Raw genomic sequence first — 18,811 nt, forward strand, 5'->3', positions numbered from 1 at the left:
GTGGTGGGGTTTTTTGTTTGTTTGTTTGTTTTTGTTTTTGTTTTGCAGTTTTTGGCCAAGGCTGGGTTTGAACCGACTACCTCTGGCATATGGGGTTGGCACCCTTCTCCTCTGAGCCACAGGTGCCAACTTCTGCCAGGCTGTTTAATTCCAGAGGACTTGTTGCTTTTTCTTGCCACTGGGTCTTGATTTAATTCTCCTCTGGTGCTGAATAGCAGTGTTCAGTGATATCAGATCTTTCTTCTAAAAAGACTGTGTTCTTCATTTGAATTCCTCATGCAAATGTTACTGACCTGCAAACAAAGGGATAAGGTGAATGGCTCTTAGAAAGCCACTCCTACTCCCCTACTCCGGATACACCCTCTTCAAGTACAACTGAAGTCAACTTCAAGTCAGCCTGTGTTGACAAAGTGACCCTTAACAGATTTTTTTCAGTTAAAACAAATTGGCAAAATGTCTGTACCTCACCAATTTAAATCCCTTTAGTTTATACTATTGCATTCTATCCACTCAAGACAGTATTCAAAAATTTCTTTTTTTTTTTCTTTTTTTTAACTATCAGGTCTTTTTTTTTATTATTAAATCATCTCTGTGTACTTTAATGCAGTCATAGGGTACAATGTGCTGGTTTTATATACAATTTGAAATATCTTCATCAAACTGGTTAACATAGCCTTCATGACATTTTCTTAGTTATTGTGTTAAGAAATTTATATTCTACATTTAGTAAGTTTCACATGTACCCTTGTAAGATGCACTGTAGGTGTGGTCCCACTAATTACCCTACCACCAGCTATCCTCCCCCCTCCCCTCCCCTCCCTTTCCCCATATTCTTGGGCTATAATTGGGTTATAACTTTCATATGAAAGATATAAGTTAGTTTCATAGTAGGATTGAGTACATTGGATACTTTTTATTCCATTCTTAAGATACTTTGCTAAGAAGAATATGTTCCAGCTCCAAACATGTAAACATGAAAGAGGTAAAGTCTCCATCTTTTTTAAGGCTGCATAATATTCCATGGTGTACATATACCACAATTTATTGATCCATTCATGGGTCAATGGGCACTTGGGCTTCTTCCATGACTTAGCAATTATGAATTGGGCTTTAATATTTTTGGTCTTCTGGATATATACCTAGTAGAGGAATTGTAGGATCAAATGGCATGTCTATTTTTAGTTCTTTAAGTGTTTTCCAAATATCTTCCCAAAAGGAACATATTAGTTTGCATCCCCACCAACAGTGTACAAGTGTTCCCTTTTCTGTACATCCACGCCAACATCCCTGGTTTGGGGATTTTGTGATATGGGCTAATCTTACTGGAGTTAGATCATGAGAACTTCTCTGCAATTCTCTGAAGAGAACTCTGGAGAGTTGTGTCTGCCCTTTGAGGTCTGTCTTTTTGAGATAGCCTGATTCCCATTATCTTTACCTGTATATGAATTTAATTTATGTAATTAGACCACAAAGTCTATCTAGGGCCTTTGAAACTAGCTACTTTTAGCACTTACATTGGGCTTGACAATTCTATGAGAAATCTGTGGTTCTCTTAATCTCTCTTTTTAGAACTAGGGCAGAGAGCTAACCCTAAGTATGTGGCTTGTCCATTCCTTATATAAGTTGTCCATGTAGTTTGTGTGCGATTTTAAATTATTTTATGTTGCACACAAACTTTATGGACACCCTGTATTTAGAAGCCTCTTACCACAGAAATAGAGATTTAATGTAGATGTGAACTGTCAGTTCTTCATTTAGCCACTTCAATATCATAAGTCAGGGAATGTTTAATGGAAGCAATTACACACTGCAAGGTGATTTATGGCTGCTCCTCCCCCCATACCTGCCCATCCATGCCATGCTTTGTGATTCTGGGGCTGAAAGTTCGGGATTCTGCTTTGTCAATTGGCTCCCACTTAGTTTCCACTTACAGGTAGTGAGAGGAATATGTGTACTAGAAGGTAGAACCATCAGAGTAGACAGTTGTTCTTTCCTATCCGTTCTTATTTGGTCAGTATTGATGACTCTTCATCCTGACACTGGAGTTGACTCTAGTCTCTAGGTTTATGATTGGTTGGTTTCGGTTTGGGTTTACCTCTCAGCAGCAGCCTCATTGAACTTTCTCATGGGTACCAGCACCAGCAACACAGTATCCCATCCTCAAAGGTCTTAGTACCGATTCTAATGGCAACATCCTCTGAGCTCCTACAGCCCTGGTACCAGGTGGGGATGGTGGCCTTCTTCAGAGATCCAGTTCATGAACCACCTCCCAACCTGTTAGATTCTAATCACCCAATCTCTTTTTGAATGGAAATTTCTTCCCACTAGTACTGTCTCTCTGTTACTTCAGCCTCTGACTTTTTGGTTTTTAAGTCTCTGACACTCAGAAACAAATCTGTTTTACACATTCACATTCCTTTGTCCAGCAATTTCTGAATTCCTTGTTTTATCTCTTTGGTTCGAACCCCGTATACAATAGGGTTCAAGGCAGGAGGAATAAGGTGATGAAGGACATTGAGCAAAATCAAGATGTCCATGGGGACTCTCTTTCTAGCCACATTTGTTAACACCACAACTAGGAGGATGGTGCTGAAGAAGAGGATAAGGATGAAGTGAGACCCACAAGTGCTCAGGGCCTTGACTGCAGCCCCTTCGGCCTTGAGTCTCAGCACAGCTCTTAGAATGAAAGCATAGGAGAGGAAGATGAGGACAAAATCTGAGCCCAGCAAGGTCCAACCAGTCACAAATTGGTAGATTCTATTAAGGGTAAAATTATCACAGGAAAGCCTGGACACAGACAAGTTGGCACAGATGCAGTTTTCAATGACATTTTTGCCACAGTAATGGAGCTGGGCAGTGAGGATAGGAATGGGTGCAGTAAGAAGGGCATTTCGTGCCACAATGAAGACACTAGCCTTGACCACAAATTGATTAGTAATGATGGATGGGTACCGTAGAGGGTGGCAGATGGCCACATAGCGGTCATAGGCCATGACCATGAATGTGCAGGACTCCATTGGGAGAAAACTGTTCATAATGAACATCTGGAGGAAGCAGGCAGAAAAGCTGATAGACCTGAGGTCAAATCAGAAGATGGCCAGGACCTTGGGGATGACAGTGAGGCAGAGCACGATGTCCAGCAGGGAGAGGAGGCTAAGCAGGTAGTACATGGGCTGGTGTAGAGTGGCCTCCAGCCGGATGGTGATCAGGAGGGTGGCGTTGGCCCCCATGGCCAGGAGGAAGAGAAGGCTGAGGGGAAGGGACAGCCAGTGCTGCCAACTCTGGAAGTTGGGGAAGCAGATGAGGAGGAATTCAGAGATGGGGGCAGTAGAGTGGTTACTGAGTGATGCCATGGGCAGAATCTTGAGCTGAGCAGGATTCTTCTCATGACTATTTGTATGGAAAGATACAAAAGGTCTTTTTTTTTAATTGCCTTCAAAAGTATCACTTTTACTTACTCTTTAGGAAGCTAATGATACATAGGAGGTGCTTGCTAAGTTAGGCAGCTTCCAGTCAATATCCTAAAACTAGAATAATGGTACTTGACAAATAATGATGTGATATGTGAAGAAAAATGAATATATAAAAAAAAACTAAGAAGTTTTGAAAAAAGAGTAGTGATAGGCAGTATTAAACATGTTGAAAATGTGAAATAAATTAGGCCAGTGGGATACCAGTGTAAAAAAAGCAATGGTAAACAAGAAGTTTTCATAATAGGTTTGGGGGGGTTGGGTTTTTTTTAGAAAATTGTTTATTTTGGGGGGGTAAACTTTGACTTCCTTCTATACACCAGTATAATTTCAGATGGATATTTCTGATGTATCTCTTGCCCAACTTCATGATTTACTAGAAGAAAATATAATGTGAAAATCATTAAATCAGCCACTTGCTAAAAATCCCAATCCTATATGAATATAACTGTTCATTTTCCAAAACCTTTGCCCAAGCACCCTAGCATTCCTGTAATAAGCCTAAAATAGAGAAAAGGCTGCTTTACTATAAAGTTGTGGTCATCAACCTTAAATGGGCCCTCAATATTGCTTCTCCACCCTACAAATCTTTCCTAATCAACATTCTCCTCTAAACTTTTTTTTTCAAACCTTGAACACTACTTTCTCAGAAGATGACATCAATTGCTACCTCATAGAGAAAATGGAAAGTAACCAATGAGATTGTGTTCATCTTCACAAGAAAAAAATTGCAAATCTGCTTGTGTATTCTCCCATCCTTTTTGTGTTTCCTCCCATTAAAACAAAGAATCTATCCATCCTTTTACTTTTATGTTGGAGCTCATCCCTTCTAGCCTGGTACTCTATAGCTGTTTCTTTAACTCTCCTTTCCCTTCGTGCCCAAGCTTCTCACAAGCATTGTGACACTCAATGTCTCAGTTTCCTCACCTTATGTCCACTTCATAACCCCCTAAAATGTGGCTTCCATCCCCCTTAGTTCCGTAAAGTATCTCTCAAAAAAAGACACCTATGGTCTTCCTATTGTGAAATCTTGAAACAAGTGATCAAATCCTCTTCCTTGAAATACTTAATTTATTTTAATTAACATTACAACCTCCTGGTTTATTTGCAACCTCCTGGTCTCTCCTTCTCCCTTTTTCTAATATGTTTATCATCCACTGCTGTTCAGTCCTAGATGTTCCTTGCTTTTCTTCTCTCTTCTGAGTCTTCATCTTCCTTTTTCTTCCACTTCTTTTCTTCTGTCTATATCCTTAGATGATTATCATCTCTATTACTAAATAACTATTGAATTAAATATTAATATATCACATAAATCTCTCCAGCGGCCTACATAAGAGATCAGGTTGGGTCTCTTAGATATATTGAAAACTAACTAAGTCCCTAATTAACAAACCTAGTTGCTTTTGCTAGTAATTCCTGTCTCAGCGAATGGTGCAAATACTTGCAGTATCAAAAGCTGAAGCCCAGAAACCATCTTAACATTTACATTACCTGTTTCACCTATTTCAACTCACCACTAAGGCCACTCAGTATAGTCCCTTTTAATTAGCCCTGGCATCCATCCACTTCTCCATTATCTCCACTGTCCCATTATCTCTAGAGCAAAAAATAATGAAATCACCTCCTAATATATTCTAGGTTTCTTTATCAAGTATTTTCTACACTGAAATCAGAGAAATATTATAAAATATATGTCTTAGCTTAGTCATCTGCTCAAAACATATCAATGGCTTCTCATTGCTGAAAAAATACAAATTGAATCTTGAATTTGAACTTTATTAGACTATAAGTTCATAAGAAACTATGCCTATTTTCATCACTATATACAAATATATAGATAGATTTCTTAATAGGTGCCCATAGGTTATTGAATAAATTATTTCAGAAAGGAAGGAAAGAAGGCAGATAGGGATAGGCAAGACCATATATCACCTGCCTCCCTCTCCATTTTCCAGTCTCACTGACACCCCTATCAACCTTACTCTCTCGGCTTAGCTGTGTTGTTCTTCTGTCAGATCTACAAATACAACATGTGCTTTCTGCTCTCACTTCTCTTGGAAGGCTGTGCATCTTATGCTTCCATATAATACCCTCTTATTTTCTACTCCTTTTCTTGACATCTCAATTCAAATACTGTCTTCTCTGGGAGGTTTTTTCTAACCAATACCACACAAGATCAAGGCCTCCTATTTTATGTTCTCATAGTCCTGTGTCCCATCCTCACAGTTTGTAGTTGTACATTTGTGTGATAATTTAGTTAAATATTTCTTCTCACTAGACATAATTATATATTTCATGCCATGAAGGTAGGAATCAGGGTCACCAACTGGCCAGTGTTTGACATGAAGTGGTGTGTAAAAGATTTGTAAAACAAACTAATTATTGAGCTTATGAGGTGAGTGATAGAAAGGGTAAAAGGAAAATTTCCTAATTTAAACTGAGTAGAAAAGAGGGGCCTTCTTAAAGTTGCTGACTCTTTAGCTGAGTTTCAATTTAGGAGGATTTACACATCCTAAATCTGCCAGTAATGTATTTCAGAAATAAGAAATGGATTATGTGAAAACACAGTGATGAGTCTGAGGGAAACTTTAGAAGGAAACTCTATGTAATATTTAATCTGACTGGAGCCAAGAGGATGAGGAGTTGAAAGAAAGAGCAAAATTTGGAGTAATAAAAGAGAAACCAAGATCTTAAGTACCTTTACTGCTAAGAATTTTAGAATTAATAATATAGATAATGAGAAAACAAGTAAGTATTTCTGTTAGGAGAGAGACATGACTGGTTCGAGGTACAGGAAGTTCACTCTGTACATGTTGTTATGCATGGATTTGGGTAAGATGAGAGAGAAGAAATTAGAACAGAATCTACAATAGCCCAGGTGAGGAATGATGTACATGTCTGTACAACTGAACCTCTGAGGGTGGGAAGAAGGGACAATTTCCACTGGGGAATATGGACAGAATTTGTTTACAGATCAGTGTGAAAGACATGATAGGGTAGGAGCACAGAATGATCCCCATTTTTCTGGCTTGAATAAATAAGTAGAATCACCAAGATGTGAAACACAGGTAAATGAGTAAGGTTAGCATGTACATATGTTGGGGCACGTCAAGGCAGAGGTGATTATTATCTCCACACAGATGTCTGTCTTAGACTATTAGAAATAAGGTTTGAACAAATTAAAAGGATTGTGGTTTAAGATATAAATTTTGAAAACATTAGCATATAGCCTATAGAGTCAGAATAGCATAGGGCTAATATTGGAACCTTGGAAAATAGCAACATTGAAACGGTAGATTAAAGAAAAAAAGACATGAATTGAAAGACTGGAAATGTATGAAGAAAATCAGAAGACTAACTACGGTGGCCTAGAAAAATCAAGGGGAAAATTTCAGGAAGGGTATGATTAACTTGTCAGTTAAGCGGAAGTTCAATAACATCAAAACATAGGAATATCCACTAAATTTTCTGATAAAAGTGTCAGTGGTGACCTGGGGAAGAGAGATTCACTGGATTGGTGGCAACAGAAACAAGAATGAAAGGAGCTGGCAAGTTAGTGGGGACAGGGAGGCATGACTGTGTAGCAGAAGAACTCCTTTTAAAGCATGTAATTAGAGAAAAAGCAAGACAGGAATGAAAGATACTGCAACTGCAGTGGCTAATGCCTATGATCCTACCACTATGGGAGGCCAAGGAGGGTAGATTTCTTGAGCTCAGGAGTTCAAGACCATCCTGAGCAAGAGTGACACTCTCTCTAAAAATATCCAGGCATGTGGCAGGCACCTATAGTCCCAGCTACTCCAGAGGCTGAAGCAAGAGGATCATCTGAGCCCAAAAGTTTGAGGTTGCTATAAGTCAGGACGCCATGGCACTCAACCCCAAGGTGACTGAAGGAAACTCTGTCAAAAAAAAAAAAAAAATACTGCAGCATGCTTACATGCTTATATGTTCAGGAAATGACCAAAGATTCAAAAGGAAACTAAGAACTAAGATAATTGAAGTAGGTAGTTCACTGAGGAAGCAAGCTCTATTACTATTGGAATTATCTCTGTAGCCCTTGGCACAAAGCTTTTCTACCTGTCCACTTTTCTATCTTTCCACTGTACTGTGAAATATCTGAGGACAGATAAAGTGTACTTTTCCACTAGTATATATACATAATACATTCTCCAGCACCCTATAGGTTCTTAATAAAAGACAATGGAAAAAGATTTTTGAATTACTGGACCTTGATGTTATAAATTGATAGATTTTAAACAGGGAGAATAACAAGAGAGAACTAACCAGATTTTTTAGCTTGTGGGAGAAGGCACTATGGAGGGAAAGGGGGAAGTTCTGATCAATACTGTGAATGGTATCAGGAAGGGGGGCAGGTAGTGAGGTAGGTTGGAGGGGGAAAGGTATGGCAGAGGCTACACGGTGGAATTTGCATGGTTTATTCATGTCCCATGTTGCTGGAGCTTCTCAAGAGCCTGCCACTTGGTTGATGTAAAAGACCTGAGCTAGGTTTCTGACTAAATAGGTCTCTTTCCTTTGCCCTAATACAAGCATAAAACAACTCTATTGCTCCTAATATTATCCATTGGTAAGAATTTTCTTGAATTTCAGCTAGTCCAAATCATTACCGATACAGTCATACAAAACTGCCTACACCAATCTTCCCTCTACTCCTTGAGCCTTGTTTTGCCCGTTTCCTATTTTCTCATCATCCCTGACATGTGCCCTCTTTAACACTCTGTCTCTTGCTAGTATTGTGAGACATCATCTTCATACCTGTTCATGCTCGTCAGCCACCACTTGTTGACCAGTCTTCCTGTTTATCTTCTCGAATTCATCCCCTCTTAGCCGCGTACTATGGAAATTCCAAATTTCTGCTGCCTGAGCAAGCCCTAGACGCTTGCCTCCACCCACGCAGTATTGTCCCTAGGCTCCAATTCTGTTAAAATTCATTGTTTCACTACTTAACATTGCGATTGAGGGAGGAGGAGTGAGAAAGTCTGGAATAAGAGGAAGAAAAAGGGAACATATTCCTAGATATTCTGATTGGTGGAAGTGTATACATAATGTAATAATGTGTTCCATAGAGTAAAAATTAATTTATGGATTCTAAAACTGAATTAGAAATATTAGCTGATCTATATTAAGTTTCTAGTATGTATGTGCCAAGCAATCTTCTACATGTTTTATGTGTATTGATTTAATTCACAGAAGTACAATGCTTAGAGCAAGGTAATTAAGGGTCTTTCTCAGCTCTGTCCTGGTTAGTCCATCTGGTGTATACTATTCAATACAGGACACTATGTATTAAGAACTTCCTTGTCAAACTGAGACGTAGCTGTAGAGAGTTTATAGGATCATAAAAGGCACTGATCTTTACTTGGAAAGAGGAGTTATTTTTACAAATTATAAGTGTGTAGCCTGCAGAAAAGAAAAAGTATCTTTGATAACTTCCAAACACATGAGCTATCTTGGAAGAAAAAGCAAAACTAGGACTGTCAGAGAGCAATGACAAAGAAAAAGACTTTGTAGCAGTCTAAGAGAAGTTGTCTGTATATATTTTAAACTGCTTTTCTGAGACAGAGTTGGGGGGGTATACTGACCAACTTCTTTATCAGTACTTTCTCTGAACTCATGTGCCAAGTGCCAATGACATACTTAGGCCAGCATGCCTGGCCCTGTCCTATCCCTATATCCAGTGTCCCATTGTAGGATGTATAGACCTCTTCTGTTCTGGTCAGACAAGATGAAGCCCAATCCTCTGCTTGCACTGTATCCCCTAACCAAGTATGGAAATGGGAATCCTCTTATTCAAAGGCAGAGGGAAGAAAGAGAATCTAAGGCTCCTTACAGAGATGTTTGGTGTTTCTGCATCAGGATGTTAATTCTGGATGTTAATGCATCCAAAGTTATTACATGTCCCACTTCCTTGCTGCTTGTTTTTAACTTCCTTTCTTTCTTTTTTTTTTTTTTTCTATTTAATGGAGGAAGATGCCTGTTAAAAAAAGAGCCTAACTGCCTCATATCTTTCTGGTCACTCTTCCTATCTAGGTCCAACATAGTCTGTCCTCCCCTCACGTGTCCCTGGAACTTACAGAGGATGCAATAAGATGAGTCCTTTATGTTGCATCTGCTTTAGTGCTTGCCATTCTGGGACTTTGATGAATAAATCCTGATAGTTTTATGAGGTTACTCTCTTTTAATCCCCTTCAGAGACCCAGGTGGGAAAGCTGTCTTGGGAAGCAGAGACTTGGAGAAATATAAACTGAATCCTTGGGGAATCATCTCCTATGGTGCTCCCACAGGTTAGGAGTTGGGATGTGAAGGATAGAATGGTTTGAACATAAGAAATTATCTGGAATCCAGAAACTAGGAATCTGGCACTTAAGTCTGACACATAAACATGAATGAAAATGCAAGGAAAGAGACTGTACAGCAACCTCCTTTATTACAATAATAACTCCAGTGTTTTCAGTGCTTTTTGAGTAACCCAAATTACTTAAGGTTTTTTTACATATTTTTTCTCATTAAATCCCTTCTGTCAGATATGAATGAGCAATTTGGGGGCAAGAAAAATTATCCCTACTGTTTAGGCAATAGATAACAGAGATAAAGCCTTGTCCCAAATCACACAGCTAGCCTACATTCATAGCCACATCTACACAAATGTTATCTCATGTCTGTGTTCTAAATGACTCCTGTACTGCCTCCACTCTACAGATGAAATAATTGTAAGTATTAACATCACAAATAAAATTTAGAAAATCAAGTTCAGAAAACTATTAACATCTTTTTAAACTGACAAATAGGTACTATATTTATCTCCTAAAGAATGCAAAGAGAGGATGCGGTGAGCCATCCCTGTACTCTCAGCACTTTGGGAAGCTGAGGTAGGAGAAATGTTTGAACTGCTTGAGCCCAGGAATTTAAAACCAGCTTAGACAATAAAGAGAGACCTGATAGTGCATACCTGTAGTATCAGTTATGAGGGAGCATCACCTGACCCCAGGTGTCTAAGGTTGTAGTGAGCTATGATCACACCACTCCACTCCTGCCTGCTCAACAAAGTAAGACCCCAACTGTTTAAAAAAAGGGGGGGGGGAATGAAAAAGAAGTTCAATTTAAACAAATCTGCTGACCTAATTTATTATATCAAGATTGAAGATAAAATAAGGGAATAGATATAAAATCATTCAAAGTACATGCAGATTTGAATCCCAACTTTGAAATTACATGGTTAGCTCCACAAACTATTGACACCATGTACAATAGTGAATAAGACAAGTATGGCTCCTGTCCTCTTCAAGATTTTGTTCTAATTGAGTGATAATTAAAAGAAAACAGACATCTCCTAATGTACTTATCTAAATAATTTCTAAGATACATTGTTCAGTTAAGAAACAAGAGACAGAACAATTTAGAATGCAGCACAAAATAATTCTGAAATGCTACACAAAGAATATAAAAATACATAATTGTATATTATCCATATATAAATATATTCAATGCATGTAAATATATATTTAATACATGTAAATACAAGACTGTGTGTGTATAATATGAGTCAGATAATTAAGTTCATTAACTCATCCTAGAAAAAGTGCTACATACTTCATTTTTGAATATCACTACCATCACCTTCAAACTAACCATTTACTCTTAGGTGTAATCAAAAACCTCTGAAAGAATAGAAAAAAACTTGTAGGAGTGACAAGTCAGTCCCACAAGTCCTCTGGAAAGGACAAATGTGCGCTTGAAGGACAGGAATGAAATGGAATAGTATAGTAGAGACTACTAATTGCTTATGGAATGCCCCCTGTTCTTTCCTAGTAACAAAACCCACTATTTTACTTGGGTATCCACATACACTGCCAAAACACTGTACAACATTTTCCAGATTCTAAATAATAGAAGTCATTCGATGAAACTTGGCTGTGCAGAAGCTTTTCAGCTTAATTAAATCTCATTTATTTATTTTTGTTGTTGTCTCAATTGCCACTGAAGTCTTCTTCATAAAATCTTTCCTGAGGCCAACACCTTCAAGAGATTTTCCTACACATTTTTCTAGGATTTTTATTATTTCATGTCTTAGATTTGGAGTCAATTTTTATAAGTGGTGGAAGATGTGGGTCCAGTTTCAGTTTTTCACATGTGGCTATCCAGTTCTCCCAGCACCATTTATTGAATAGAGATTCTTTTCCCGAGTGTATGATCTTGTTTGTTTTATCAAAGATCAGAGGGTGACTAGTTTCATCTCTTGGTTTTCTACTCTGTTCCATGTGTCTATGTTTCCATTTTTTTTGTTAATATCAGGCTGTTTTGATCACTGTGGACTTGTAATATAATCTGAAGTCCAGTAGAGTGATGCCTCTAGCTTTGTTTTTAATACTAAGAAATGCCTTGGCTATACAGAGTTTTATTCTGGTTCCATACAAAACAAAGAACTACTTTTTTCAGCTCTTCAAAGCATGATGTTGGTATTTTAATGGGGATTGCATAAAATCTGTACTTTGCTTTGGGTAGTGTAGTTATTTTAACAATATTGATTCTTCCCAGCCAGGACCATTGTGTGTTCTTCCATTTGTTAATGTTGTCTACTATTTCTTTTCTTAGAGTTTCATAATTCTCTTTGTAGGATCTTTCATCTCATTTGTTAGGTATATTCCTAGGTAGTTCATTTTCTTTGAAGCTACTGTGCAGGGTATTGTGTCCTTGATTTGCTTCTCTACTTGGCTGTTATTGGTATATATAAAGGCTACTGATTTCTGGAAATTAAACTACACCCCATGACATTACTACATTTCTTGATCATTCCAAAGTCTTATGGTTGAGTCTTTGGGATTTTCTAAGTATAAAGTGATGTCATTGGTAAACAGTGAAAGTTAGACCTCCTTTGTCCTCATTTGGATGGACTTAATATTCTTCTCCTGCCTCCTTGCTTTAGCGAGAACTTCTAGGACCACATTGAATATCAGTGATGACAGTGGACATCCTTATCTGGTACAATTCTAAGTGGGAAAGATTTTAGTTTTATACCATTCAGTATGATATTGTCAGGGGGGTATTATCATAGTTGGCTTCAATCAGTTTAAGTAATGTGCCAAGTAGACCTATATTCTTCAGTGTTCTTGTCAGAAAAGGATGCTTAATTTTGTCAAATGCTTTTTCTGCATCTATTGAGAGGATTGTATAGTCTTTCTTTTTGATTCTGTTTATATGGTGAATTACATTTATGGATTTACATATGTTAAACCAACTTTGCATCTTTGGGATAAAGCTTACTCAATCATAATGTATGATATTTTTAATGTGTGTTGTAATTTATTTGCTAAGATTTTATTGAGTATTTTTGCATTTATATTCATTATTGAAATTGGTCTATAGTTCTCTTTTTTCATTGAGGCTTTTCTTGGTGTTGATATCAGGATGATATGATGTTTGCTTCATAGAATGTGTTGGGGAAGGTTCTATCCTCCTCAATATTTTAGAATAGGTTCTGTAGTATAGATATAAGCTCTTCTTTGAAACTTTCATACAATTCTAGTTTCTAGTCATCTAATATGGGCTGTTTTTCTTTTCTTTTCTTTTCTTTTTTTTTTTTTTTGATGAAAGTGTTTTTATTGTTTCTTTAATTTCCAGTCTTGATATTAGTCTGTTCAAGAGATCTATATCTTCCTGGTTAACTCTAGGGAGATTATGTGATTCCAGGCATTGGTTCATTTTTTCCCTATTCTCAAATTTCTGGGCATAGAGTTTTTTGTAGTAGTCATAGATTAGCTCTTATATCTCTGTGGCATCTGTTATTATTTCCCCTTTATAATTTCCAATTGAGGTTATTAGAGATTTTACTTTTCTGTTTTTAGTTAATCTAGCCAAAGGTTTATCAGTTTTGTTTATCTTTTTGAGGAACCAACTTTTTGCTTCATTAATTTCCTGAATGATTCTTTTGTTTTCAATTTCACTTATTTCTAATTTATTTTTTATTATTTATTTTCTTCTAGGTTTGGGATTGAATTGCTCTTCCTTTTTCTTGAGATGATTTATTAGGTTGTTGATATGCTCTTTTTCAAATGTAGGCATCTAATGTGATAAACTTCCCTCTGTGGACTGTTTTTGGTGTATCTCACAGGTTTTGGTAGCTTGTGGCTTCATTGTTGTTATATTTGAAGAATTTAATAATTTATTCCTTTATCTTTTCCTTGACTCAAGTCATTCAGCATAAGGTTGCTTAGTTTCCATGACTTGATGTGGGGATAAAAATTTTTGTTGGAGGGACAGAGGCAAGATGGCTGACTGGAGCCAGCTTTCCACAGAGGCTCCCATCCAGAAGGAGAGTTAAAAGACAGAAGTTTAGCAAGAGAGCTGATAGTTTGGAGCTGAGCCAAGAGAGAAGGTTGAAGAACCCACATCAACCCTGCTGAGGTGAGCTGAGACCCCAAGGATACAAACAAAAGGTACAAAATCCATTGCTAAGCAGACAGGAGTCCCCTTCCACTTGAGTATGGCTCACAGTATACTTTTTATAAACAAGTGAGCAGAGTTTAAATGTCCTCCCATTTTAACCCATGTGAGACACCCTCTAAAAACCAGACCTCCTTCCCCTACTAGGATGCCCTGGCACTCTCTTGCCAGGCATAAAACTGTATATATTCTCTACCTGCAATTCTGAACTCCCAGCACTCCCCTCCACTCTCACCCAGAGGTCTGTAAGCCTGCCCCCCCATGGAGTCTATATTATTGGGCTTTTTCTTGAGAGGTGTGAACAGGGTATGGGCTTTTGCAGGTCTGTGCTGATTCTACAGCATGGGGGGGGTACGGATAAAATGGTGGAGTGAAGGAATCATACAGGAAAGGGAGACACTGTAGCAACCTGGCACAGAGCAGCAGTGGCAGCAGCAGGAGCAATAGGGCTCACACCCCTGGGGATATTTTGGACACTACCTGTCTCTCTGTGCAACCAAACAAAGCTGGGAATCTTCTCTGGTGGCAGACACTGGTGGAATATATCTGGGATAGTAACAAAGACCCCATGAGCAATGGGTATGCCTGAGGTGATACCAGCCTGGGTTGAGTGCAGTGGAATTGAGAATTGAAGACATATGCTCAGAAACAGCATACACCCAGGGCAGGGCTGTGCCAGGACAACTTAGTGAGCCTAAGAAACACCTGGCCCACAGGGAATCATAGCTGAGAAAAAGACAGACAGGAAACCGAAAGCTGAGTGTAAGCTCTAACTGCATCTGCCCCAACACAGACTTCAGGGGAAACAGAAATACCAGCTCTGGGCAGCAGCACAGACTGGGGCTGAGTCACAGTTTCTATGAAATCAAACAGTTCCTGGTCTATAGGGGAATATAGCCAGGATAGAATCACAAATTCTACACAAATATAAGTGTCAGCAACATTAATCAAGGGCAGGGCTGGAACTGAGTCAACCACCCCAGTTTCCATTAACCAGCCAAGGTTGTCAGGCCTCAGCTTTCCCTGCTGGATGCTGGCAGAGTGTGGAGGCCTGGACAAGGAGACATAAGATCTCTCTGTGACTCAGGCAGGCTCAAATCCCTGGAGCATTTGCTCATTGGAGGGAACTGCATCATAGGCCTGAGGGGTTACCAGTGACTGGGTATAACAGAAGTGCAAGGTGGGAAAGGAGACATCAACCTTCCCAGACTAATTCATTTGCTGGGGAGCAGGGGTACTTCTGACTCCATGGAGCACCAGAATGAGTCACACTCGAGCTTCCAGCAGACCCTTGCTATCTAGTTGCCACAGACCTTTTGAACTTCCTCTCTTGAGAGCAGGTGAAGACTGGGACAACTGATTTGGATCTTTTGGACTGGACCAATCACCCGAGGACTATCCAAAGTAGTACCCTGGATGTGTGATTGTGGGAAGGTTTGATTTTCCTTTTCCAGTTGTTGCCTGTGGGGGGTAGGTAACATAATTGCTGGTATTTCTCCACAGCTGAGACTTCAACCCAGGTGACGAAGGTGCTTTGCAAAGCACAGAGGCCCTTCTTCATGAGATTATGAAGTAGAACTTTCTAGACATGCCAAGAGATATTGAAATGCAGAAAGCAGTTTCAGAACACCAGCACGACTCAACCTGAATAAAACAACCCCCAGACACGTCATAATTAACTTCACTAAATATGAAGGAGAAAATTCTGAAAGCAGCCAAAAGTAAGAAAACCATAACCTACAAGGGGAAGAATATTAGAATGACTGCAGATCTCTCTGCTGAAATCTTTCAAGCTAGAAGAGGGTGGTGTCAACTATTAATCTCCTAAAACAATATAGCTTTCAGCCCAGGATCCTGTATCCAGCTAAACGGAGTTTCACTTATGATGGAGAAATTAAATACTTTTATGACATTCACATGTTGAAGATATTTGCCATAACTAAACCAGCTCTCCAGGATATTTTCAGACCTATCCTCCATAATTACCAGTGTGATCCTCCACCACAAAAGTAAACTCACTCAGAAACTTTTGATCAAATTCCAAATTCCACAGTGTCTAAAGTATTAAAAAGGTCCACTGGAATTTCAAAAAACTTGATACCCAAAACTCTACCAGGCTTTTCAATATTCTCAATTAATATGAATGGCTTAAATTGTCCTCTAAAGAGGCACATGTTGACTGACTAGATACAAAAACTCAGGCCAGATATCTGTTGCATACAAGAATTTCATCTTTCCTTAAAAGATAAATATAGACTCAGAATGAAGGGATAGTCATCTATATATCAGGCAACTAGAAATCAGAAAAAAGTAGGTGTTGCGATTTTATTTGAAGATATGATAGATTTTAAACCAACAAAGGTAAGGAAAGATAAGAACAGTCACTTCATATTTGTTAAGAGTAATACTCAATATGATGAGATTTCAATTGTTAACATTTATGCACCAACGAGAATGCAACTGTATTTATAAGAGAGACTCTAACAGACATGAGCAACTTAATTTCCTCTAGAACCATAATTGTCAGAGATTTTAACACTCATTTGGCAGCGTTGGATAGATTCTCCAATAAGAGACTAAGCAAAGAAATTTTAGATTTAAATCATTCAACATTTGGATTTAACAGACATCTACAGAACATTTCATCCTAACAAAACTAAATACACATTCTTCTCATTAGCCCATGTAACATACTCCAAAATGGATCACATCCTAGGTCACGAGTCTAACCTCAGGAAATTTAAAAGAATAGAAATTATTCCTTGCATCTTCTTGGACCAAAGGGGAATAAAAGCTTTACTCAGTAATAATAGGAATCTGCATACTCATACAAAAACATGGAAACAAAATAACCTTTTGCTGAATTATAGCTGGGTCAGAGACAAGATTAAGAAGGAAATTACCAAGTTTTTGGAACAAAAAGATAGTGAAGACATAAATTATCAGAATTTCTGGAATACAGCAAAGGCAGTCATAACAGAGAAATTTAGAGCACTGTAAGCCTTCATCAGGAGGATGGAAAGAGAGGAAATTAACAACTTAATGGGACATCTAAAGCAACTGGAAAAGGAGGAACATTCCAATCCCAAACCCACCAGAAGACAAGAAACAACCAAAATTAGAGCAGAATTAAATTAAATTGAAAACAAAAGTATTATACAACAGATCAATAAATCAAAAAGTTGGTGTTTTGAAAAGGTTAATAAAATAGACAAACTTTTGGCTAATCTAACCAGGAAAAAAAAGAGTAAAATCTTTTTATCAATCAGAAATTGTAATAATGAAATAACAACAGACCCTTCAGAAATTCAAAAAATCCTTAATGAATATTACAGGAAACTTTATTCTCAGAAATATGAAAATCTGAAGGAAATCAACCAATACTTGGAAGTACACCACCTTCCAAGACTTAGCCAGAATCAAGTGGAAATGTTGAACAGACCCATATCAAGTTCTGAAATAGCATCAACTATCCAAAACTTCCCTAAAAAGAAAAGCCTGGGACCAAATGGCTTCACATCAAAATTCTATCAAACCTTTAAAGAGGAACTAGTACCTATATTACTCAACCTTTTCCAAAATATAGAAAAAGAAGGAATACTACCCAACACATTCTATGAAGCAAATATCACCTGGATCCCCAAACCAGGAAAAGACCCAATAAGAAAAGAAAATTATAGGCCAATATCACTAATGAATATTCATGGGAAAATATTCAACAAGCTCCTAATGAACAGAATCCAGCAACACATCAAACAAATTATACACCATGACCAACAGGGTTTTATCCCAAAGTCGCAAGGCTGGTTCAATATATTTAAATCTATAAATATAATTCATCACATAAACAAATTTAAAAATAAAGACCATATGATTCTCGCAATTGATGCAGAAAAGGCTTTTGATAATATCCAGCATCCCTTCATGATCAGAACACTTAAGAAAATTGGCATAGAAGAGACATTTCTCAAATTGGTAGAGGCCATCTACAGCAAACCCACAGCCAATATCGTACTGAATGGAGTTAAATTGAAATCATTTCCACTCAGATCAGGAATCAGGCAAGGTTGTTCATTGTCTCCATTGTTCTTTAACATTGTAATGGAAGTTTTGGCCATCACAATTAGGGAAGAAAAGGCAATCAAGAGTATCCATATAGGATCAGAAGAGATCGAACTTTCACTCTTCGCAGATTATATGATTGTGTATCTGGAAAACACCAGGGATTCTACTATAAAGCTCTTAGAAGTGATTAAGGAATACAGAAGTGTCTCAGGTTACAAAATCAACACTCATAAATTGGTAGCCTTTATATATACCAACAACAATCAAGGTGAAAAAATAGTCAAGAACTCTATTCCATTTACAGTAGTGCCAAAGAAGATGAAATATCTGGGAGTTTACCTAACAAAGGACGTGAAAGATCTCTATAAAAAGAACTATGAAACTCTAAGAAAAGAAATAGCTGAAGATGTTAACAAATGGAAAAACATCCCATGCTCATAGCTAAGAAGAATCAACATTGTTAAAATGGCCATACTACCCAAAGCAATATACAATTTTAATGTAATCCCTATTAAAGCTCCACTGTCATACTTTAAAGATCTAAAAAAAATAATACTTCATTTTATATAGAATCAGAAAAAACCTCAAATAGCCAAGACATTACTCAGAAATAAAAACAAAGCAGGAGGAATCATGCTACCAGACCTCAGATTATACTATAAATTGATAGTGATCAAAACTGCATGGTACTGGCACAAAAAACAGAGAGGTAGATGTATGGAACAGAATAGAGAAACAAGAGATGAACCCAGCTACTTACCATTATTTGATCTTTGACAAGCAAATTAAAAACATTCAGTGGGGAAAGATTTCCTTTT

The 18,811-nt window shown here is 37.8% G+C and overlaps 1 protein-coding gene across 1 annotated transcript; it reads right to left on the reverse strand.

Moving 5' to 3' along the window:
- Positions 1 to 2,408: 2,408 nt before the first annotated feature.
- On the reverse strand, positions 2,409 to 3,362 carry LOC100945716 (olfactory receptor 56A1-like). The gene is given in 1 exon segment (XM_012802334.1): positions 2,409 to 3,362. A coding segment is annotated over 1 exon segment (945 nt). The 5' UTR covers positions 3,354 to 3,362.
- Positions 3,363 to 18,811: the final 15,449 nt, after the last annotated feature.

Source organism: Otolemur garnettii, unplaced genomic scaffold (assembly GCF_000181295.1).
Source record: "Otolemur garnettii isolate 467f Iridium unplaced genomic scaffold, OtoGar3 scaffold00001, whole genome shotgun sequence".
NCBI classification, from domain to species: Eukaryota; Metazoa; Chordata; class Mammalia; order Primates; family Galagidae; genus Otolemur; species Otolemur garnettii.